General features: G+C 40.4%; 1 protein-coding gene across 1 annotated transcript in view; it reads left to right on the top strand.

Annotated features, from left to right (window-relative positions):
- LOC139213849 (contactin-associated protein-like 4) overlaps positions 1-24,933 on the top strand; it is a 104,067-nt gene that overhangs the window by 30,158 nt on the left and 48,976 nt on the right. The window contains exons 3-5 of the mRNA XM_070844511.1: positions 9,880-10,073; positions 15,162-15,309; positions 19,460-19,666. Of these exons, the coding sequence (XP_070700612.1) occupies positions 9,880-10,073; positions 15,162-15,309; positions 19,460-19,666 (549 nt within the window). The remainder of the gene's footprint in view (positions 1-9,879; positions 10,074-15,161; positions 15,310-19,459; positions 19,667-24,933) is intronic.

Below are 24,933 nucleotides of genomic sequence, written 5' to 3'. Positions count from 1 at the left end.
CAGAAAAACTTGGATCAGTCCAACAAAACAGAAAACAACAGTAAGAAAACAACTTACATGTAAGTATAGAGCTTCAGGCTCTTGATAACAGGTGACTTTTATTTTATGTGGGTCTAATTCAGTTAGAGCTGTACCGAATAATTAAAATCTTCTAAGCTTTGTGCATAATGTTGACATTCGAATTTTAAAGTCATTGAAATGCTGTGCAGTTTTTTTGCTTTTTTTTTTGCAGTTTATGACTTTAGAAAACTCAAAAGAGAGCTTTTTCTGCACTATCAGCTAGCATCTGATAGCATGAAAGGGAAAAAGTAGCAACAACCCACGAAGGTAGCTTTAGTTTTAGTCTCAGCAAATTGTGACAGAACAAGAGACTTTTAAATGAGGAAAAACTACCTGACGGCTGCTGTAGCTGTACGGTAACTTTAACATTGACTTGAATTTCGTTGTATTGTCCAGATTTTTTTGAGGATTTTTTTCCCCCATGATGACGTAAGGTTAGTATTTTCTTGTCCATTTTAACTAATTATGGTACCGTGTCCACTGGTCCACATGTGACAGGTTAGCACTTGACGCTAGTTAGATGAATATGACCATTTAATACATGACTTGATGGATTGGACTCTCACTTTTTCATTCACTGGGGTAGTTTGTAAAACGTTGTTGTAAAAAAGTGATAGAGATTACATGCACAGCAGTTAGTACTATATAAAACCTTCAAAATGTGGTTTATCCATGAATATTGGTGTTGAAGAATTAAGGGTAGCGTTTAAAACAGTGAATTGCAGTAGATCACCTCAGTACAAAAGAGTAGTGCTGTCAATCCTCCATTTTCACTTATCACTGTAGCTTAGTTTACTGGTGCTGGCGTACAATCGATCAAGATGACAGTGAATTTTAACAAACCTCTCTGATGGACCCTAAGGTGAACTATTTCAAGCATTTTTGACATTTTGAATTCAAACACATCGTTACAATTCAAATATTACACTTTTCCCACATTTGAATCACATTTTTGGATAAATTGCTGCAAAATAACTCCTAGAATGTCACAGAGTGATGATATAGAGCATCTCTAAGATTAATCACATAAATTTTTGCTTCAACAGCAAATAAAATGGCTCAACAAATGACTAAACAGCAGTAGTAACATGGGTGCATTTTCCTAATCCACCTTTCATATGTAGTAGGTAGATTAGAAAAGCTGTGTGTGTGTTACATTTCCTCCTCGGTAACATTCATGGTGCAGGATCCCAGAGAGCGATCCCAGCTGCTCACTGAGGAAATCGATGAATAAATGAACGTCTCCATCTCATTTCCATCTCGTGTCTCTGCTGCTGCAAACACTCTGCCTCCTCTAGTTGTTCTCAGAGGAGCAACTTCAATTTCAATTCATTTACCCACTAAGTGAACAGAGATTACCAGAGTCTTGGAATACCACCTACACAGCATCTTTTCAAGGGATTTAATCAGACAGCTGGAATCTGTAACATTACAGCCGTTCAAAATCATCCAAGCACTGCTCATGTGAATGTGTTATCTGTGGATATTGGTGTACCAATAAATCATTTCATGGCATAAAACACTGTTTTGCATGTGTAGCTGACTTGAATATTATGTAAATCTAAGAATTGGCTTCCAAACAGGACATGTGAGCCCAGTGCTGGTCTTTTTTCTCTAATAACTACAATAATGACGGGAATGCCATTAGTTTAGCAGGTATTTGGTCATAAACCAACGTATTGGACAAGTTAAAATGGTGATGATGATGAGATGTTGAGATATTTCAGTCGAAACCAAAAGAATTGGACCAATTGAGCCCTATCCATACCTCTGGGTTTGCACCATTTTTGATGCACTTTGTCCCTCAGAAATAATTAATAATTATCAGGGCTAATTGCATGTACAGTGAAGCCTTTATTAAAACATAGCAAAATCAAACATACAACCAATTTAACTAAATGTGCCTAATAGTGTGTGTGTGTATCTGCATTTGAATATGCAAAAGAAGGGAAGATAGAGAAGGAGGAAGAATCAAAAGGTGACTACCGACAAAATGGCTTCCACTCCGGCCCCCTGATGTGTGGGTCAGAGGAGGATAAATACACAAGCCATGTGCTGTAGCTGTAAGCTTTGTGTCCTGGAGGAGGCTAGTTTATATAGAGTGTGTATGAAAAAGGGGGGGGAACTCTGGGTTTGTTGGGCTAAGGAGGTCGGGTCATGTCCCACACATTGACCAGTGGTGGTGATAAAGCTGGGTTCAGGGATGCATTCAGCACATAGGTGAGAAACCAGGACTCTGGGAAAATGGAAGGGAGCCCATTGTTCAGAAGACAAGAAATGTTGGAGGCTTAAGACCTCTAACAAGTCCACAGACGAGAATAGAACTTCTCTCAAACTTTTGTGAAAACTGACTTTTTTTGCAGCTCTTCCAAAGGGAAACTATCTCTTTTAACTTATTTTCACAAAGACTCTGTGTAGACCCAGCAGCAGCAGTGAGACCTGAGGCCCTGACATTGTGCTCAGGATTTTATCCTGATGTAGCTGATCACAGTGGAGGCCTGATGGCTCTGAGTCTGACACCAGAAGTGGATGAGAAGTCTATTGATTGGAGATGAATTGCCTTTTATCGGGGACCTGGAGGATGAATGACTCAACGATTTCAGTCTGTCCATCTGCTGCTCTTATTCCTCATTTTGATTTCTCCTCTATCTTTTTTATCTTTTATTTCTCTCATGCCTTCCACCGTCTTCTTTTCTCAGTGTCCCATTTTTCTTATGTCCCCCCACCTCCTCTCTTCCTTCCTCTGAACTGCCCCTGTCCATCTCCTCTTCTTCTGTGCCATTTTTTTGTTGTAATCATTAGTTTCACTCTCTCTGCAGTCACATTTTCATTTTCATTTGTGCAAACTAATTTAGCCAGCTCTGTCTTCTTGACAAACGTTAATAGCAGTCTTCATGTTTAAACATCTTCTTTCTTCAGCGGGCGACGCTGACAGTTATCGGTGACACCACTGCAATTATGCTGGAATGGACTTTAAAAGAATTAAAGTGCCACAGTAATCATTTTCCCAAAGAATGAGCTTTGGAAGTTGAATGAAACTTTAATTGGAACCTGTAAATTGGGACTGACTGTGTAAATGATGTCCAACTAATCAGGTATTGATCTCCACATTGTCATCCTCCGTGGCTTCTAAAAAGTTCCATCACACTCTTTGAAACACTTTTATAAATGCAATGTTTCCTTTGCACTGCTCTGGCAGCATGACCCCAGTCAAAATACGTAGAAAATATCCCCCAAATTCATTTGGCCGAACAGCTTTGGTTGCCAAAGATAATTAGAAAGTACCTGACAAAACTCTCATCACAAAGGCCCACACAGTAGGTGACCTTCTTGAAATTAGCAAAAAATATTAATTTAAAAGTGTTCTCTCAATAGATTTTTGGAATATTAGTGTGACAACCATGCAGTCCACTTTTTAGACTTGTTTGTGGTTAATTGTAGCTGAAAAGATGTATTAAATATCTCAGATGCAGATACAATAATCTATAATGCAAATTGTGCCTTACACGATCTTGGATATCTTGGATAATAAAAAAGAAAAAAAAAGAAAGAACTATCCTGAAATAAGATGTTTTGATTTTCTTGGCGTGCCTTTCTTGCAGTGTGGCATTTACAAAATGGAAACCTTTCCTGGTTCACCTGCAGAGATCCTGCTACTGCTGTCAGTGCTGCATTAAGCCCATTAGCCTCTTGTTGGACTCTGTCTGGGTTCTGTCACTGACGTGTTATCAGGCTGCTGAAATTACCCTCCAGACTCTGTATTCTCATGCAAATGACTGCTGGCTCTCGTTCTGGGCTGGCTGCTTACACCAGTCTGTCTGTAACCAGTCTGTCTGTGACCAGTCTGTCTGTAACCAGTCTGTCTGTGACCAGTCTGTCTGTATCTGTCTGTAATTCTCTCTTTCAACCTCTACCTGTCTCTCTCTCTACCTCTGCCTGTCTCTTGTTCTCTCCGTTTCTGTCTCTCTACCTGTCTCTCTCTCTCTACCTGTCTGTCTCTACCTCTCTCTGCACCTGTCTCTCTCTCTCTCTCTGTTGAATTCCAGTACATTATTGATGATGAATCATTCATTTGTTTTGTTTTTGTCATTCATTTTTCATCAGTCATTTGGTGAATTATCCATCCAGCTGTGGAACTATACTTGAGTACAGTGTTGAGGTATTTGTACTTAATTGAATACTTTATTTCTGCTACTTTATATCTCTACTGCATTTCAAGTTTTGTACCTTTTACTAAGCTACATTTATTTGATAACTTTATTAACTAGTCACTTCGCAGATTAAGATTAATGATACAAAATATAATCAACAGATACATTTTGATGTATTATAAGTTAATGCAACAATTACAATCCAGTAGTTATTCTGAGATTTCCCATAATTAGAACTTTTATTTTTAGTACCTAAAGAATATTTTGATGCTAATAATATTATTTTACAATAACCCTTAGACAAAGATGACATTTCACTAATTCACATATTCACACATATTCTAGCTCTCTTCTCTTGTCCTCCTGTCCACACTAAGCCTCATTTTTCACACTCAAGAATGTAGCTCTTCAAAAATATGCTCCAGAATGAATGGCGCCTTTGCTGTGCTCAGGGCTTATGTAACGGTAAAGTCTGGAGGCTTTTGTGTCATTTTAATTAGCTGTGGGTCAGAAAGATAGCCAGACTGCGTCGTCACACTTCTTACCACATGCAGGCTGTGATGCTGTGGTGCTCACCTGCGGTGTGCTTTGTTGTTCTCGACAGAAAGTGTGTCGAGAGTCGTAGCACAATGTTTTCACTTTTAAATGCCCTACACATCCATAATCCACCTGCACAAGTGCTTTAATTATGTCGTCTGGTTACACTTCTTTGGACAGTAAGGGCATGCTTGATTGACCTCTTCGTCACACTTCTGCAGCGTTTATTTGCTTTATGTGTTTTTCCTTTCAACAGTTCAAAATATCTGCAGTGGAAATGGTCTATTCCCAGCATAGCTCCACTAAATGCACCCCTGACTGAAGTCTAAGCAGCCAAAGTAACTGAGAGCACCTGTGTGGGTGTGCAGAGCCTCTAAGATTTAATGGGTTTATTGCAGCTGTAGTCTTATAATCCTTTCTCTGGTATCATTGCTGTCATGGCTGCTGTTACAGATTTATGTGCCGTACCTGAAGGAGACCACTTTCATGAATGAGATGCTGATAAAAAGAAGGCATGACACACCATACTTTTGTGTTTTTGTTGGTTAAAAATTCGTATTGATTTCAGTTTACTGCTAGTTACTGTATTTCTGGCTTCTGATAGTACGGTATAATGCTGTAGTTATTTAATAATGTTTCAGCTGTATTTAAACAGTCTTGTTTATTATACACACTTAAAGAGATTTTCAGTTGACTAGTCAGATGATTTATATGAAAAATGTATTATATATGCTAATAATACCCATCACTAATGGAAATTTAGAGAATATTACAGGAACTCTTTATGACTCGGTTTAAATTACTGACTTAAACCAACTTAAATAGTTGTTTATGTGACTTCTCTGAACAAATCAAACAAAACCAGGTAGAATAAAATATCAGACGCTGTATTTAAGGAGGCTTGTGCCCCTGCTGATCTGGTTTAATAGTCCCACGTTTCCACTTGAACTGTGCCACGTATTCCCTGATCTATTAGGCCACAGTGATAATTTCAGCCTCTGTTTGGCCATCGGAGCGGTGATGTCACACTCCTGACCTCCATTATCTTCACTTTTCTCAATGGATGGTTAGATGTAGTGCCTTAAGAGACGCCAGGAGAGAGAAACCAGGGAAATCTCTTTGATTCAAAGTGACAACCGTGACAGAAAGTGTTCAGACCAACAGTATCAGTTCACCTCAATTATATTAGTTTCAGTTATACTGTCAGGGAGGACAGAATAAGTCTTTGTAATGCCTCTGTCTCTGAATTGTTTCCCTCTGATCTCTCTCTCTCTTTTCCTCTGCAGAGCAATCTTCATGAGTAAAGGTCAGAGTATCTGTTCTTTTCTTTGCGTCTGTCACTGGACACGTCTGTTAGTCAAGTGCTTATTAGCTTTGGCCTTTAGCTCTTTAAAGATCAGGCTCCACCAGCCACCATACCGACACTGATCCATTTTCACTGCTGAGTTTTTCTCCTCTGCCTGCCGCCACACATTGTTCACAGCCACTTCTGGCTGGTAACAAAAGCTGCCGAGGTGTTGCCCTTTTGAAGTCGCATGACACACTTGAACATTTACCGTTGTATAACCATATCAAACCAATATTAGGTCAACACACGAATAAGGACTTCTGTCAGGCTTCTCATTTATAATAAAGTGCCAACTTCAGGAAACAATTTAGGAAACCTGAGTGAACCGTAGAGACTCTTTGAAACAATGACATGATGTACGTTGTACACAACATTCAGACAGAGCACACATGGACTGAGTTATCAGTCAGAAACCTTTTGCTCGCAAATAGAGGGTAGTCATTTTATGGATCATCAAAGGGATTCAACTGTGAGAGTATAAAGTTGCTTAATAGTAATCTGCCCATTTTACAGTAGGTGGCACAAAGTGAAGACAGGTCATCATGTGGGGAGCATGACTGCACTCATGTCAGGCTGACCGTTAGATATCCTCATTTCATGTGTGCAAAAGTCAGAACTTTGGATTGATGGTGGCACTAAACATGACCAAACACATTAAAGTTCTTCCTTTGGGGTGACACGAATACCTACAGCATATGTAATGTAAATCTGTACAGTACTTTTCAAGATACGTTTTCATTGGCAGAAATGGACTTGTGACCTGATGCTGGGACTTGTTGAAAGGTCACTAAAGGTACTTAAGATCATCCTTAAAGGCGCAGTGTGTAGGATCTAGGGCAGAAATGGAATATAATATTCATAATTGTGTTTTCAGTAGTGTATAATCACACAAAACGAAGAATCAGTGTTTTTTTTTTTTAGCTTAGAATGAGCCCTTTATATCTACATAAGGAGCAAGTCCTCTTCCAGGGAATCCACAGTGCTGCGCAGCCATGTTTCTACAGTAGCCCAGAACAGACAAACAGGGCTTTTTCATGTTTGTTACATTATGGTGGTAGCTTGAATCTGTATTAGTTTTGGAGGATTTGCTCTAAACCTCAGTCTGATGGACTGAAAAGTGGATGGGTTCATTACAGATTTGATGTTATTTGTTTTCAGATCAGAAAAAAGCAGAGAATAGCTGCAGAGCTAGCAAGAGGGGGTAGTAGACTAAATTAGCACTTCTTTTGGATAATAACTTATTAGGTACAAGAGATGCATTCGGCATGATGCCTGTTCGTGTGTCATGGTGAATCAGATTCTGCTTTTATGATTTTCTCTGTGATGCTTCAGAAGTCACGGTTGTTGAAATCCTGATTACGAAAGTTATTGTCTGACAACTCCCACCTGATCTGAAAGAAGCCATCAACAGCAAGCTCTGATTGCCCACTGTTCAACATGTGGTCCAACAAGTCTCTCTGCCAAATCACTGCAGGGATTTAAGACAATATGATCACCTAATCTGACAAAGTGACCATCTGGAAAGACATACCTGTTGTGCAATCTGATGCTAGCTGAATGCACAAAATAGGCTCTTGGAGGATAAGGCCACAATTAATGCTAGTAGTGGTACTTTTCCTTCAGCATCGATTTGTTTTTTACCAAAACCACATTAACACATAACACGTTGTGCTTGTAAGTTGCAGCTTGTATGAATAGCAGCTGGTGGGCAACATATTGGCTTGCCGCTGTTTAAGGAAGAGAACTGAATCGTCTTTGTTCAAGTCAAGTGGCATTTAAGCTGCTTTCACTGTGTTTGTTCTTTGTAGGGCTCTCTGACACTCGCTCTGCCTGCGTGTTTTCTGTGTGTGTGCTCAGTGGGAAACTGGTCAACAGCATCGTCCATCTGGTGTTTGGCCTGACGAGCATTTTCCTACACACACACACACACACACACACACACACGCACAGCCTACTTTTTCTGTGTTCGATGTGTCTTTATTGTGTAACGGCCCATTCGATTAACCACAGTTTATCCGTCCAGGCAGACCTCTGTCAACAGCCCCCACATTTATACGTGCTATGAAGGTAGTGTGCATAGTTTTACACACACACACACACACACACACACACAGAAATCATTACACTACAGCTTAAGGATCAGTTAAGAATACACATCCTGTCAGCATACTCATACTGTACAATTCTGCAGTGTACAGTATTCATTAACGAAATGTTACTAAATATATTGCATCAAAGTCCCTTGTTGATGCTGTTTTGTATCAGAAAGGTTACAAACCCACTGAAAGCAACCTTTTGATAATCTAACTCTAATTGATCTTTTTTTTCTTTTTTGTGGGAAAGCATCTCATCGTGATGACCCAGATCCCTTTTGTTGGTGACATTTAATATGAGGAAGGATACACAAATGAAGAGATACTGTAAAACCAATAGGTTCTTGGCATTGGTAGTGTGTATGGGAAATGATATCGTCTTCTCTGTGCTTCTGTCTTTATTCTGCTTTATTTGTCGTGAGCTAACGTCACCCACAGGCCACCACAGTGACCTGGGATAAACCAGAGTCAGCCACTGGGGACATCTCGGTCCAAAATGACGTAAATCCACTGGGTCTGTCCTTCCTCAGATGGTTGGAGGACATGAAGACTGTCGTGTTTGTTTCTGCAACCAACAACAGCACAATTTATGCCCTTTGCTTGTACCTTCAACATCTTAGTTTTACCAGAGCCAGCGTTGGCGTGATAACAGCAATAGCGAACAGTGTGGCGGATTCAGGTTTTCAGGGGCGAGACCATCAGCCTGCTGAAGGGCTTAAGGACGTCACGTGTTCAACAAATCCCTGCATGTGACATCACGAAGGAGGCCATTTCTAAACAGAACATTTTTACTCACGTTTACTGAAAGATGGAGCTAGAGAAAATTAGAGAGCACGGTCTTTTCTCATAGTTTGAGCGTCTGTAGACACATTTATGTTGAAAAGACATTAAAAAGTGTTTAGCATGACGTGTTCCCTTGAAGGTGATGTGAGATTTCATATTAGCTGTGACTTCAACTGGTCTGGAAGGGTTTTCATTTACAGACATGCAGGCATTTTTACAACAGCAAGGATGTTGTCAGTGCTTTATTATAAATCAGAACATTGGAAAACCACATTTCAATTGAATTTAGTGGGAAGTTGAGGTACGGATTAAGGCACAAATGATACGTTTTTGATGAGGCTGTAACACTAGGTACTGATCTATGAATGTTTTTATTTCTGAACATTGTGAAGACATTCAGACTACTTTCTCTTAATATGTTATCTTGAGATTTTAATTAGCTTATTTTACAGCCTATTTTTGGGGCACAGATGATTTTACCTTTTTGGATCTCTGATTATTGCTTTGACAAGTGAAATACGAAGTTATATTACATATTTTCATTTCACAATATGTATGTGAGGTTTTTTTGATAGATATGAGAGGAAAGTACTTCCTCTTGCCAATGAGGGTCACATGTGAGCAAATGTGAGTGATTTGAATTCCTCAGGAAAGTTCCTGAATTATAATTTATATCACATTATAGTTTCAAACTTGATTTAAAGATGTGTGCTCTGGTTCAATCAATTTTCTTCATTCCGCTTTCATATAAAAAAAAAAAAGAAGTATGACTTTAGTTCAGGATGATAGGTCAGGCAATGCAATTGATTTTTCGGCATCTACTAAAGTTCATTTAATCTCCTCTGACACAGGTGGAGATCTAATGAATTGCTTATGTGTGCTGGTTTTTCTGCTTCTCTCCCTGCAGGAGCTGGAGGCTGGTCTCCCCTCACCTCCGACAGGTATCAGTGGCTGGAGGTCAGTCTGGGTGAACGGACCAAGATAACTGCTGTCGCCACTCAGGGCCGTTACGGCAGCTCTGATTGGCTGACGTCATACCTGCTGATGTTCAGCGACACGGGACACAACTGGAAACAGTACAGACAGGAGGACAGTATAGGGGTGAGTCTGAAACAGTTCCATTTAAACAGTAGTGTTAAGACTTTCAAAGCTTGTGCAAAAGTTCTTTATCACTTTTCATTTGCATCGCTTCAAAACATGTTTTTCGGGCTCCTCTTTTGTTCTTTGGTCTCATATTGGCTCTCTTTCCCCTCAGGGATCAATAAACATCACATTTTGTTTTGCGTAATTCACATGAAGTGATGTAGCGTCGAGCAGTGCTGTGTGGCTCCGTCTATCCTGTTCAGATAAACTCAGTCATCACGAGTTTATCTTCTCATTTATAATGAATGAACCAAATGTAGAAGCTCTGCTGACTCTGCAGACCTGTGGAGCTGCAGATCACGAACAGAGAGGCAGTCGAGTGTGTATTCTCTGTGATTCATGTTTCTCTCTCTTTTAAAGAGGGAGTAAACATGTTCATTTCACCCATCACTGCTACTTCAGGTACAAATGTTTGAAAGATGTTAAAGAACGGGCCTGAATATAAAGTGACACAGATTGTTTTGTAGAAAACATAACTTATCCTTCTCTACCTGTTGGCTGGTACCAATATTTTTCATAGGAAACTCTAATTATAAGTTATAGTTTATTATTGTTATTGTTATAAAGAAATGTGAAATATATTGCTCATACATACACATACAATACATTGTTGTAAATCAATTAGAAACACATTTCAATATATACCGTTTAAAAAACAAAATTTCAAAAATCATATATCAGTATGTATAAAAATCCATTAATCCATTAATTCGGGTTTACAACAACAGAAGTGCTCTACATATTCAAAGTTTCTGCAAACAGTCATACACTTGAGAAAATTCTTTGACTAGTTTGCTTCTACCAGTGTTTACCAGTGGTATTTCTGCATTAGTAAGTCATTTTAGTGCTTTTTCCTCCACTGAACAGGAGGAACGACGTGGCAGAAACAAGGCACAACATAGCTGTAAAATGAGAAAGCTCAGCTGGTCTCTGTAGAACTGATTAATGAAGAAATCAGTCAAATGGACAGTAGAGGCAGTGAGGCATCGTCTCCCCCCTCCTGGTAGACACAGCATTCCCCTTCAGTGTTTTCCCGTCGCACGAGTGTCATGTTGGACTTGTATTTGTCCCACCGTGGTGATGGTACATGGTTCACTGTGCAGCCACAGGAATACTAAGCAGTTTTGTTTTTGTTTGGATAGGAAGCGAACAGTGATGGATCCTGTCAGCACAGGAGAGTTTCTTACCTGTATGCTCCTCGTGAGCCTTACACCAAATCAAATAGTGCAGCAAATATCGGTGTAATATTTTCATACTGTTTTGACATTTATCCAGAACCATATCCAAAACCACATTTGTGAAAGTGGTGCACAGAGGAGCTTTTGATTAGAAGTGGAGCCGAGGCAATTTCCCCTCATATGGAGGGAATCCAGCTAATCTCTGCACTGAGGATCTTCTCTGAGAGAGAGCGCATAGGACAACTTCTCACAGCTTAAAAACATGTCGATCCGACTCTCTGAAATGTGACTGGGATTGTGCACAGTTTATGTAAAGCGTGTCTCAATTTCTGTGTATTAGTCAGTCGAGCTCACGCAGCCTGTCATAGGAGGAAGTTGATGGGACAGCTTTAGGATCAGCATCTACTCTGCTTCTGCTTTTAGCTTCGAGCCCTGAGGACCGAGGAGAAAATATGCTGCTTTCTCTTCTCCTCTTCCTCTCTTTTTTGCTCTTTTCTCAGAGGCCTGTGGGTGCTTGAAAATATTGCAATCCATCTTTTCTTTATTGTCCCTCTCTGCTTTATCGGTTTGTTTCCTCCTGCCTGCAGGGCTGGGGATGAGTACATGAGGTTTGCTCTTTCTTGCTTTTCCCTGTTCTAAAATTTCCTCTCCTCTTTATTTCCTCGTCTCATTTGATGCTGCCACTGCTTATCTCCCTTCTCCTCTCTCCATGTGACTTTCCTTCCCTTTCATTTAGTCCCTCTGTCATTTTAATTTGACACTCTCTATTATATCTCCTCTTTCTTTTCTTTTTCGTCTCTTTATTCCTGTCTCCCGTTCTGTTCTTCATTCACAGTTTATCTCTCTCACCATGTCTTCACCCTCTCTGCTCATCAAAGGCTGCTGTTCACATCACATCATCTTTATAGAATTAAATGATATTCTGTCCTCTCCTCGGTGTCATTTATAGAGTTGAAGGCCCTATTGGTTGCTCATAGCTTTGAGGAGACAATCTCTCTTTTTGGTCTTTCACAGTAAATGTTACATACCAGCATATACACAGAAACATGACAATTACTGATGTTTGCGTCTTCTTAACAACGACATCTTGCTGTAATGTCAGGCTAGAAGATGGAAATGGCATAAAATTGTTATTATTCCACAAAATCTCTCAGGATTAAGCTCAGGGTTGGCATGATTTATGGAACCCATTTCTCTCACGCAAGGAAAAAATAAATAATAAATATCTTTACAAGATAAAAAGTCAACAAAAAGATGTTGAATTAAACATCGAAATTAGGACAAGTTAAAATGTTGTCATTACAGTGACTTTGTGTGAGTTTCAATATTCAAACATTCAAGCAGCTGAAGCATAAACATCTGCCTATAATTTAATTTTCATGGCAAATTAATCTAACATTAAGGTTTTTGTTGCATTTAAACATATCACTTGTAAAAATATGAAGTGGAAGTGTTTCTCCACTGTTCAATCACCAAAGCGGGCCCTTAAATCACTTTTTGGTTGATAAGCTCCCTTAAGATTTGCCAAATGTTGTCAGCTGTTGGGCGCCTCCGGCAGTTGAGAATATCTATGCTTCTCTTTTTCCCACTCTTGTTTACTGAAATCATGACGTAGGCGTGGCACCTTACAGCCATTTCCCAAAGTGCATTGCTCGTAAATACTGTTCCAAAACTGTCAGCACATCCCTCAAAACACCTCCATCATCCACAGCCTTTTCACGTCTTCCATCAGGGAGAGCCACTTAGAAGTCAGCGTCATCCGCCATGTTGCTTTTTTCATTAAAAAAAACTGCAAAAGTTCTCTGAGAAACAGCATACCTGCAACCTCTCCTTGGAACGATGATGTAACAGACATTGCTTGGGAAAGAGGTAAGGTTTGTTCAACACAGGAGTGTTCGACCCCAGAGATGCTCTCTGTGTGGAAAGTTCCAATGCAGTTATCCTCTGAAGCATCCACATTAAGCGCTGCTTTGTATTCATGCATCACGTGGGTCGACTGTGGTATAAAGACGGGAAATGCTCTCACATCAGTCACAGGAATGCTGGGAGTATAATAACTTTGCCTTTTGGTACAGTAATACTATCCTTGAAAGTCGTTAAATCAATATCAAAATCAGTCTGCATGTTTTCCACCATTATGAAACAGCCCTCTCAACCAGATATTGTTTTTTACTGTCCTTTGGTGCCCTCTTTTCCAGTTTCTCCACCCACTTTCAGTTTGTGCCTGCTCAAATTTGCCCTCTCAAGATGAATTTTTCTTTTGAGCATCTCTTGGTGGTGTTTGATGCTCTCTCAGATACATGTTCACCTTCATCTTTGCTTCCTCAGAGCTCGCCTCTCAGTCTCTCAAAGAATTTTGACTTGCCAGAGCTGGGATCGTTTTCTGTCTGTCTATAATATCCAAAAACAGCTCAAACTGCTCATCGTAGGAGGGCAGTTACTGGCTCGAATGGTCATCTGATGTATGACACTGGAATCATCCTATTTGTAAGATCAAGTGAATAAACTGACTCTTAGCGTCCAGGTCCTCACAGCGTTTTTGTCTGGCCGGACGCTGGGGCGAAGCACTTGTTGAGTGAGAGAAAAAAACACTACACATGGGTTTTGTTTCTATGACAACGTATCACTACACTCACCATGATAGACTAGCACCGCCCCTTCACTTTTTATTAACTATTTGTTTCTATTTGTTTGACATTGGGGTTTTTTCAGTATGAGCACCAATCGGAGGATGCTTGCCCTCATACTTTGTACGGATGAGTTTAATGTCCCCGCTGTCACCACTCAGTCTGACAGCCATAGAGCGATGTGGGCGCAGGACACTCGCAATGGGTACGGATGAGCTTAATGTCCCCGCTGTCACTGCTCAGTATGACAGCCGTACAGCAATGTGAGTGCAGGACACAATCCATCAGAGAGAACAATACGGCAAATATCATATCCTCGTCAGTCCAGTGTTTGGCCGATCTGCTCAGTGCTCCTACAAATTGACTTTTCTGTCTCTGTCTTGGTAGTTTCTGTCTGACATGTATTAATTAAAGCTCTGGATAGGCAGACACGACCAGAACAAGCTTCTCCATTTACTCAGTAACCATAGTGACAAGAAAGCCAATTGAATGTATGAGATGTTCATGAGATGCACAAAAACAGTTAGAGCACTCTGAAAAAAAGACATTGGGTGTAGCGTTTTCTCTGTGGGTGGCCACATACGTTCTCATCATTGAATGAAAAATGACACTGGCGCTCATGGCCACATGTATATAGGCATAGATGTTTCCTGCTCTTTGTTCAAATTGATGTTTGCTAGACAAAGATTTTGTGATGCTGCTTCATCAGCGTTTGGAAGCTTGTTCATGCTGCTTTTGTCCTGCCTCTGCACAATAACGTGTCCCTAACCAAGTGTCAGCTGCAGAAACCTAAGCAAAATTATTGCCTAGCGTTGGCCGATCAGGACACGGCTCAATTATTTTGAAAGGCAGTAAATAGTGTCATCCTGCTAAAAGGGGGGAAAAGGCTCAAATTAGAAAACTCCCATATTGTTTTTCTGCTTAAGCTCACGCTCCATTTACACTTGTTTTTAAAATTGACATGCATTATACTGGAGAAGGGCTTGTTATGAGTTTAATTTTGATGGAGCTTCACATTCATCATAATTTGTTTCAGAACTGAGCTTCCTGTGAAGTTTTAGTTAAAAGCCTGTAAACCAGCATTAGGAGTCATTTAAACACAAGATTGTCATTTGATAACAAGACAAATTCAAAGCGGTGGTCCAGCCATGTTTACAGAGGAAAGTCAGCCGTGGGAGAGCCAGTTAACCTGCATGTCAACCTCAAGGTAATGAATCCTTATTGTGTTTGTGTGTTTTCAGTCTTTTCCAGGCAACAGTAATGCAGACAGTGTGGTTCAGTACAAGCTGCAGCAGCCAGTGATCGCTCGCTTCCTCCGCCTCATTCCTCTGGACTGGAACCCCAGCGGGAGGATCGGACTCCGGCTGGAGACCTACGGATGTCCTTACAGTAGGTCTTTTTCTTCTTCACTGGACTGACTGGACTCTCCAGTTGTCATCCAGCTGAACAAAGCTGTGGACACCGGTGGCACTGAGTTTGTTAACTGTCCTTCAGGGAAATTTAGTTTCATGGAGGATTTAAAATACATTTACATGACAGCTCATTATGACTGAGTAAACAACAGAGAGAGAATCAACATTACATATCACACCAGTGAAATACTCATCACATCCGCATACCGAAACAATAGATTTGATTGAGTTCCAATGACTCCTAGAACAACATATATGTGAATTTCCAGCATCTTCTATAGGACGGATGGTGACCAGCCACAAGGAAGCAAATAACTTAAGTTACATAACGTAAATAACTCAACACTGGGAAACAATCTGAGATTCGTTAGGTTTAGGCACCAGAAAAACTTGTAGTTTTCGGAAAAGAGTATGGCTTGGCTTAAGATAAGTTTGTCAAATACAGAACAGACTGAAGTGACAGAAAATGTAACAAATGTAACGTGAGCACCACAACTTAAGTCTTCTTTCACTTAAAATCAAGTCAGTTAAAATAAGTCAACCTTAGCTTTTGGTTTCACACAGGACATGAAGCTGTCTCCTGTGTGAAAGTCCTGTGTCCTGCTCGCATGCGTACACATCGGTGGTTTAAGCCTCTCGATAAACATCCGCTATTGTCATTTTCAATATGAGGATGGGTTGAAATATTGAAGTATTTTTATATTTCACAGTTTCTTTACACTCCCACCTCTGTTATTAACAGTGATAACGACATGTTTCACTGAAAACATATTGTCTCTACCTCTATTATATTGTCTCTGTAAATTTGCAGAACACACAACATATTGGAATTAACACAACACAATGAACTAAACACACATCACTTTGGGTTTTTCCCACAGAAACATATTTTCTGGGAGCTCATTGTGGAAGCTCTCAGACTAGAAGCTTATTCTAGTTTTTAAAGTTACATTAGTTTTTCTATCAGCAATGCGGTCCAAAAATCACAGTTCTCATCCTCTCCGTGAATTGAAGAAGCAGGTGTTTGGAAGATGTTGTCCTCTCAGCATTCATTCCCTGCTGTGTCTTCACCCTGATTTCTCTCCTCACGGCTGCAAGTTTGCTATATCATCCCTCATTAAAACTTACTTATGAATATTGCAAACAACTCCACACATTTACATATATGCCCCAATACATTTATCAAACAGTACATATTAACATGCAAACATGATTTCCATGTAGATGCTCTGTGTCTGGGATTCTTTCCACAGCTGCAAGTATTATTTTTGGTTTCTCCTTTCATCTGATGCCAGACTGGAAGCTTTGAAAATAAAACAAATGTTGGGTTTCAACACTGATTCGTATGAAACAAGAAACTATATCAAAGGGGCGACATGCAGTAATTTCGCATGTCCCCAACACAGAAAGTTTCTTCTGTCAGGTGCCAAGATCGTAAAACTCCAGTGATGTTTTCGTTTTTTCAGCTTTTTTTCCAGTAGCATTTTAAATGTGTATATCATACTGTAAATGAATTACAGTGACTTTTTTTCTTCTAACAATTAAAGTTTGCTGAAAGAAAAGTCAGAGGATCATCAAAGTCAGCTGGCTTCATCCTCTCGGGATCATGAATTGCCCCTATAAAACTTTCATGGCTGTTCATCCAAGAGTTGTAGAGATATTGAAGTCGGCACCAAAGTGGTGGACTGACTGCCATTGCCATCCCTAGAGTCAGCTAAAGCATGATTCTTGTAGAAACCCGGTCAATTTACATCCTCCCCCAAGACAAGGTCCATTAATCTTAACACACTCCTACAGTCCTGTGCTTAAAGTGTGTTGGTGCTTGTTGATTTGTTTTATGTTGAATTGTTCTTTGGTTTGTCACAGCGATCACCACTTCTACATCATCTTGTGTGTCTAATTTAGGACTAGACTCTTTTTCTCATCAATTATTCATCATTACTGCTGGGTCTCACCAGACGTAGGTTCATGTATCTGAGTCAGACAGTGGACTTTATGCTTGTTAGCCTTCCTCTGGAGTTTGGCGAGACTTGTTTCTGCAATTTGGTTGATAGTGAGACAACTTTTATTGCCTGTTACGGTTTCACTGTTTGATTTAAATTATTTTATTGTCCCCAGATCAGTTATTTCTGTCTCTGTAATGCTAGAACATGCATACATGCTGGTAGATTGCAAAAATAACACACACATTGCATCAAAACAATTATCACAGTAAGTTAAGATTTAAAAAAAATGCTGTACTTCAGCTTGATATTTGCGACCCAATGCTGGAAAAGTCAAAATACATCCATAGTGTTCCCGACCCACGTATGATGAGGCAAGATAACGCTATAATTCATCTTATTAGTTCACCAAGGGGAAGGATGATTTATGGTAAAACCATTTTATGTCCCTTAAAACTGTGATGAAGATGGATTATGAGAAACATTTAAAAGATGGATTGTGATAAATAGCCTGTAGTGGTTTAGAAATACTCTCAAGTTATTTTAGGAGACAGCAGATACATTTGTGTAATATGTTTATCAGCCAGCGTGACGGTTGGCAGAGAAGACTCTTGGTTTTCCTGGTGGTAAACTAATGTAGCATACACAGCAGAATCCTCCTCGGAAAAACAAATGTGATATACTGAGGGGAGCTGAAATATAGCTGTTAGTGGCAAACCATTTACCACAGTGTGAAAAATACATCATTGATATTAGTCTGTTGTTGACAAAACACAACAGCACGTTTCATAATGTGCCTTGTCATTTGTCATTAAAAGGAGATTTCAGGCAAATAAATTCACAAGAGTATCAGGGTTTCCCTCATAGTCACAGTTTTTTTTATATATTAGATTCAATCAATCAGATATTTGTAAGTTTTTCTGACATGGGCTACTGATTTATTTATAGTATGAGGACCAAATGTAGGTCATGAAGAGTATTTTACTGTGGCGTTTGTGCAGATTACAGAGGTACTCCAGTCCAGCAACGTTCCTCAGACATTATTGCATTCATGTGTTTTGAGGGAGTAGCTTAGAGGGAGGCGTGAAGGGAGGGGTGGGATATTTTCAGTTGGATAATTTTAAAATGTAACTTCTCTTGTTTCTGCAATTTCTCCAATGCTACAGACCCTGCCTTTAACACACCTAGTTAACATACCTGCAACATGCTGTTTCCCAGACATGTGACAGACTGCAGGGCTATAAGCAGAACACTGCCATTTTGTACCCAACTTATGAGCCATAAGCATGCACTAATCTATTCTTGGGGCACCTAAAGGGATAATTATAATCCCACATAACATAATATTCTAAGACGAAACGTAATTTAGGACTTAATTAGAATGGCTTGGTAGTATACAGAATAGTGTTTTCAGCTTTTCACACCGAGGATGACTCAGTGCTCTGGAGCTTCATCTTGCTGCCCTACAATCAGCAGGAAATGGACTCTACAATCCAATAAGAGCATTACTGCAAGAGAAGTGGTTGTGCGATTGTGTGTGAGTCTTGGCGTTAGGGAGTCAAAGACTTGCCAGGTTCATTAAAAAACATTCAGAGAAATTAGTTGTGTGGCCGAAAAGGAAATTGATGCTGAACTCAGCTCCTGCTCTTTTTGAAGAATTCACTATTTTCAGTTCATTCTCGCAGTTCAGCCTACACATCCCCCACTGAACACACACTGTTTACCTCACCTCACCTCACCTCACCTCACCTCACCTCACCTCACCTCAGCCTAAATCCCCAGCGTGCAAGCGAGACACTGAGGTGAAATTTGTAGATGAAAAGTGATACACAGGAGACAGATTCAGTCCTGTCTGTCTGCAGAATTTCTGTCCAAATGAAGAAGATTTTGTGTTTTTTTTAGTGTAGAGGGGATGTTATTTAAGAGCCTTGAATGTTTAACCCTTTGAGAATATTTAAGAAACACTCTCACAGCAGACTCTCTCGTGAAATTAACAGCTACTCTGACAAACGATCATCTGTTGCGGACTTGAATACTCTCAGGACTACAGTATGTTCCTTCAACGCTGAAAGACAATGTGAAAATAACATAGATTCAATCCAACAGAGTTTCTACCCTAGTCAGGGGAATATGGTCATAGTTGAGATAAAATCTAGCCTCTTCTGTCTCTGTTTTGTCTTTCAGCCTCCGATGTGGTGGGTCTGGACGGCGGCAGCAGCAGCCTGGTGTACAGGTTGAGTCCCGGGCCAAGTCGGACGTCCAGAGATGTCATCTCCCTGAAGTTTAAAACCCTGAGGAATTCCGGGACGCTGCTGCACGCTGAGGGAGAGAGAGGACTCAGCCTCAGTCTGGAGTTAGAGCGAGGAAAGTTACAGCTGCTGCTCAGACAAGGTACAAAACACCCTCCTTAATGGAACTGACATCCTCAAAGGTACTGACTTCCTTTCATACATAGTGACAAAGTACAGTGAAATATGCCCACAAAAATCAGTGAAAAGCATCATTTGCAGAAGGAAGGTAGGGGTTAGTTGTGCCTAAATCTTCTCTTCTGACTTTTTTATTCAGATGAAAACACTTAAAACCGTAACATAAGAAGACACAGCAACAGGCTATTCAGATTTACCAAGATTAGAAGCAAGCTGGTGAAAAGAAAGAAAAAATTTAACAGAATTGGAAAAAACATGTAGAATCTGTACCTGTTGAAGACTTTAAACACGTTCCCAGGATGTTTTCTCTCACTAGTTATTTGAGGGCTGCACAGCTTCTGCATTCATTTCTCCATCAAAACAGATAATCAATAGATGCGTGTGCCAGATTATTTTTTATTCAGTGTGCCATGAGACACTAGCTAAAATGTTTTTAAAAGTACCCATCTTAAATGTAAAAAATAGACCAAAAAAACATATTAGCTTGTTGGATTCATGAATAATCTTAAGTACTTTGACATCTTTAAAAACGAACATTTGGCAGGTTCAGTAAACAGATCTCTGATGAGGTACATTACATTTCCATCTGTGTCACAGCACAGGTATTGCAGGTATTAACCAACTACTACTGATAAAATCAAATATCCTACTGTCTTGTAATCAGACAGTAGTATATATGAAGTCATAAATCATCATGTATACTACTGTCTGATTTCCAGTAAAAGAAAACTTGCAGCGGAAACAATTTGACCTGTGCTTCTTTGTAGTTGAATCTGTGAGTGTGTTGGTACATAACATCTGTAGGGTGGAGGGCAAAATAAACCCCTGTGAAATAACTTCATTGGTTGTGGTTGGGTGAGATGGACGACATGCAGGCTGCCGCCTGATTGGTTTAAATCTTGGCTCACGCTCTGCTGCTGCATCTCTGTCTGGTTACAGCCGTGATGGATGGTTCCCGTTCACTGTAGCATGTGTTGGGGCCGGACTCTGCGAGTCTTGACGCATGGCGTACAGTCTGTACAGAGGGTGTATGTGTGTGTGTGCGTGTGCCCATGGCTTTGTGTAGTTATGAGAATAAATTTTGGTTTAAACCATCGTTGTGAGGACATTTCTTAATTGTGCAGACACTTTGCCTCTTCCTCACATCTTCAAAGGCCTATTTGAGGGTTAAGACTTAGTTTTAAGGTAAGTGTGTATGTGTGTGTGTGTGTGTGTGTGTGTGTGTGTGTGTGCGTGCGTGTGTGTGTGTGTGTTAATGTGACTGAGGTTAAACCAGAGGTTGTCAGGCTGCCATGCTGAATCATCACCATATGGTTCATCTCTCATCAGGAACTTAATCCATCCATCCATCTATCTATCCATCTTTTTCCATTTCACATCCGCCTAAAGTTTTTTCCTCCATCTCATCCTTTTTCTTTCTATCCCTCCTCCTCTCCACCTCTCTGATATACATTTCTCACAGCTCTTCATCCCAGCATCCTTATCTTCCGTGGCCCATTCCTTTCTCACACATCTATCCTACCTTTTATCCATCTGACGCCCACATCCCTCTGTCGCTTCTCTTTCTCCTCCATCTCCTCTAACAGAATGTAAACCTATGAAATTACTTCAGCTCAAAAGTAGATGATAACATATTCTTGAAGAAAATCACGTTATGCAAAAAAATTAAATCACCTGTACAAAAGACCCAGACATCCAAGGAACGTCTGCATCACCATAACAAGTGGATCACCTTGAAAAACCGTCTCCCTCAGATGACAGACTGTCACCCTCAAGAAAAACACACACAACACCTGTTTTAAGCGAGGATTGTTCCCCCTTAATCAAATGTGTGTCGTCTTACCGAACAGCAGTTCAGCCTTAAAGACCTTAAAGACACCTTAAAGTCTGTGCCACCATAATGAGAGACAGCAATTTGAGGAAATTAAAGCCACTCATAGAAAAAGAGGAGCTCTGCTTCTGCTGCAACACTGAAAACAACAAACAGCCTCTCTTCTTCCTCTCTTCTTTGTCTTATATCTCTAATCCTCTCTACTCCTGCGTGTTTTGTGACTATTTGCTTCGGTTTCCTCCTTTTCAGTACTAATTACTGTTCTTTGAGCCCACAGATCTTCCATTGCAATATTTTTCCCACATCAGAAGAGGCCATTTGCCTTTTTCAGCTTTTTACACTTTTGTCTCCCCTCTTTTTCTCTGACACACACACACACACACACACACACACACACACACACACACACACACACACACACACACCATTTTGATATTCCTCACCAACCGTCTCCTCTGTTCCTCTTCCTTCATTGTTATGTATCTCTGTTTTTTGCATTTGCCCACACAGCTCTTTGCCTGTTTTTCCTTTAATGTTTTTCCAAAATGTTTTTTAAGTGTCCTTCAACTTTTTGTCTCATATTTTCTGCTTTATTTCTCCCTCTTGCTCCCTTTCTCTCCACTGAGGCGTTTAATGTTACAGATTGTGTCATTTAGGTCATCAGCTTTGTGCTTTGACCCTTAGCTCACACGTGGTCCTCTCTGCTCTGGGAACACCAACACATCCAGGTCTGAACCTCTGGAACAGATGCAGTTCACTTCATGAGTAAAAGCCCTGCACATAAACAGCAACTCTGGCGCAGATAACAGAGAAAACTAATAGTTACAAACTTAATGGTACACACATCTGTCTTTAGACAATCAGAAACTTCTGCTCAGTTCAGTTTGTCAGTTAGTATAAACTGCCATGTGAGTGTATGTGAAATTGGCCAAATGAAGAGTTCTCACATGACAACAACTCCCACTCTCCATATGAAAGCATTTTCTTTCCCTACATGGGGAATCAATTTGTTGAATTTTGTACCTTCTAATGCATTTTATTTAAGGCGCCTTTCAAGGCTCTCAAGGTCGCCGTATAGAATACAAATAAAAGTACAATACAACAAGTAAAAACGGGTAGAAAACAGGTAGAAAAACAAACAATAGAATACAGAAACAGTGCAAGATGATCAGAGGGAGTAGGAGAGTGTGAAAAGATGGGTTTTGAGTCTGGTTTTGAAGAGGGGTAAGGAGTCAGTGTTGCGGAGGTCAGGGGGGAGTGAATTCCATAACTGGGGAGCCGAGCGGCTGAATGCTCGGTACAGAGACGTGAATGAGGTCAGAGAGGTATGGAGGGGCGAGGTTGTGGATGGCTTTGTATGTGTGAAGTAGGACTTTATATTGGATGCGGTATGTGATGGGGAGCCACTGAAGCTGTTGCAGGATGGGTGTGATGTGATGAGTGGATGGTGTCCTAGAAATTATGCGAGCTGCTGAATTCTGGACCAGTTGAAGCTTATGGAGGGTTTTTTGGGGGAGACCGAACAGAAGGGAGTTGCAGTAGTCGAGTCGGGAAGTGACTAAGCTGTGAACCAGAATGGCGGTGGTGTGAGGGGTGAGGGAGGAGCGCAGGCGGTTGATATTACGGAGGTGGAAGTAGGCTGACCGGGTTGTGTTGTTGATATGTGATGTGAAGGAAAGTGTGCTGTCGAGGATGACACCCAGACTCTTCACCTGAGGGGAGGGGGAGATGGAGGAGTGGTCAAATGGAATGGAGAAACTGTTGGATTTGTTGAGAGTGGATCTAGAGCCAATTAGTAACATTTCTGTTTTATCACTGTTTAATTTGAGGAAATTTAGTGTGAACCAGAGCTTTATTTCAAGGAGACAGTTGGTGAGGGAGGAAGGTGGGATGATGGAGTCGGGTTTAGTGGAGATGTAGAGCTGGGTGTCATCTGCGTAGCAGTGGAACTGAATATTGTGTTTGCGGAGAATGTGGCCAAGAGGGAGGATGTAAGTGATGAAGAGCAGGGGCCCCAGGACTGAGCCCTGGGGCACACCTGTGGTGACTGGGAGTGGGTAGGAAGTGAATGATTTGAGCTGGATGAACTGAGTGCAGCCAGAGAAATAGGATTTAAACCAGGTGAGGGGTGTCTGTGTGATACCAATAGTGCGAAGTCTGTCCAGGAGGATGGTGTGGGAGATGGTGTCAAAGGCCACACTCAGATCAAGCAAGATGAGGATGGATAACAGACCACAATCTTTACCAGACCAGAATCTTTATGCCTCTATTACTTTAAACTGAATATCTTCTGGTTGTGGATGAAACAAGAGATATGAGGACATCATCATGGCCTTTGGGAAACACTGATAGACATTTTCCACCATTTTCTGATATTTTATAGACCAAACAACTGATTTTAATCAATTAATCAAAAAATAATCATTCTTTGCAGTTGCACTAAAAGTCACAGTTGCCTACTTTGCTCCTCTGCAGGGTTATAATCAGTGGACACTGCATTTGTGGAGAAACCTGTCGGGAATTTTCGCACCATGTACCAAATCCAAAGTACAATGTTAGTAATTTTGAATATAGTTTAAAATACTGATTTAAATGCTGGATGAAAACTTGCATCAGCTCAGAGAATCAGAGATTACTTCGCAGAAAATCCCGGGTGTGACTTGCCTGTGACATTTTTGGTTCTTTAGTGGAACAATAAGCAGGTAGATGTCGTGGACTTAACACCTGAATGTAATGCTAGGTTCCCTTATCAATGTGCCCCATACATTCAGTTTCTTTTATGAAGTACGTAATGATTCTGTGCGATCATTTATTTTATCTTTGACACAGAAGAAGATACTGTAACTGCTTCGAACGGGACTCTCGTCTTTCTCTCTATATTCAAATGATAGAAAAGTGGATGATGTTACCTTAAAAACTGCATCAATTAAACTTTCTTAATGAAAGAAATAAATAAGACAACATCTGAGGCAGCAAATATTCTTCAGACAAACCTCTCAGTCTGTGACCAAAGTTGTGGATCATCACAGAACTTCTGCTTTGAGCTGATTATGTAACAGACATTGTTCTTGATGGGGAGCAATTGCTGAAATAATTATACCAGCCTGTTTTCTGATAAGACCTGGTATTGTCTTTCTCCATAATCAGATTTCGAGCAGCCGTAATAGAGTAGCAGATAAGACACGATGATGATGAGGTGATAGTGTCTTGAGGACATGTGTAGAATGATAAAGTAATATAGAATTTAGCACATAATGTTGAGATGAGTACGCCCAGGCTGATTTCCTATTAACATGAGAAATACAAAATGTTGCAGCAATAGCGGTTTGAGCTAGTTTTAGTTTAGTTTAGAGTTAATCCGAAGCTTTTTTCTGAACAGGTATACTTTCCTCCTTCCTTGT

Source organism: Pempheris klunzingeri, chromosome 15, assembly GCF_042242105.1.
Source record: "Pempheris klunzingeri isolate RE-2024b chromosome 15, fPemKlu1.hap1, whole genome shotgun sequence".
In the NCBI taxonomy this organism is placed as follows: domain Eukaryota; kingdom Metazoa; phylum Chordata; class Actinopteri; order Acropomatiformes; family Pempheridae; genus Pempheris; species Pempheris klunzingeri.
The sequence above is the reverse complement of the archived record's forward strand: the minus strand, read 5'-3'. Positions and strand labels throughout refer to the sequence as shown.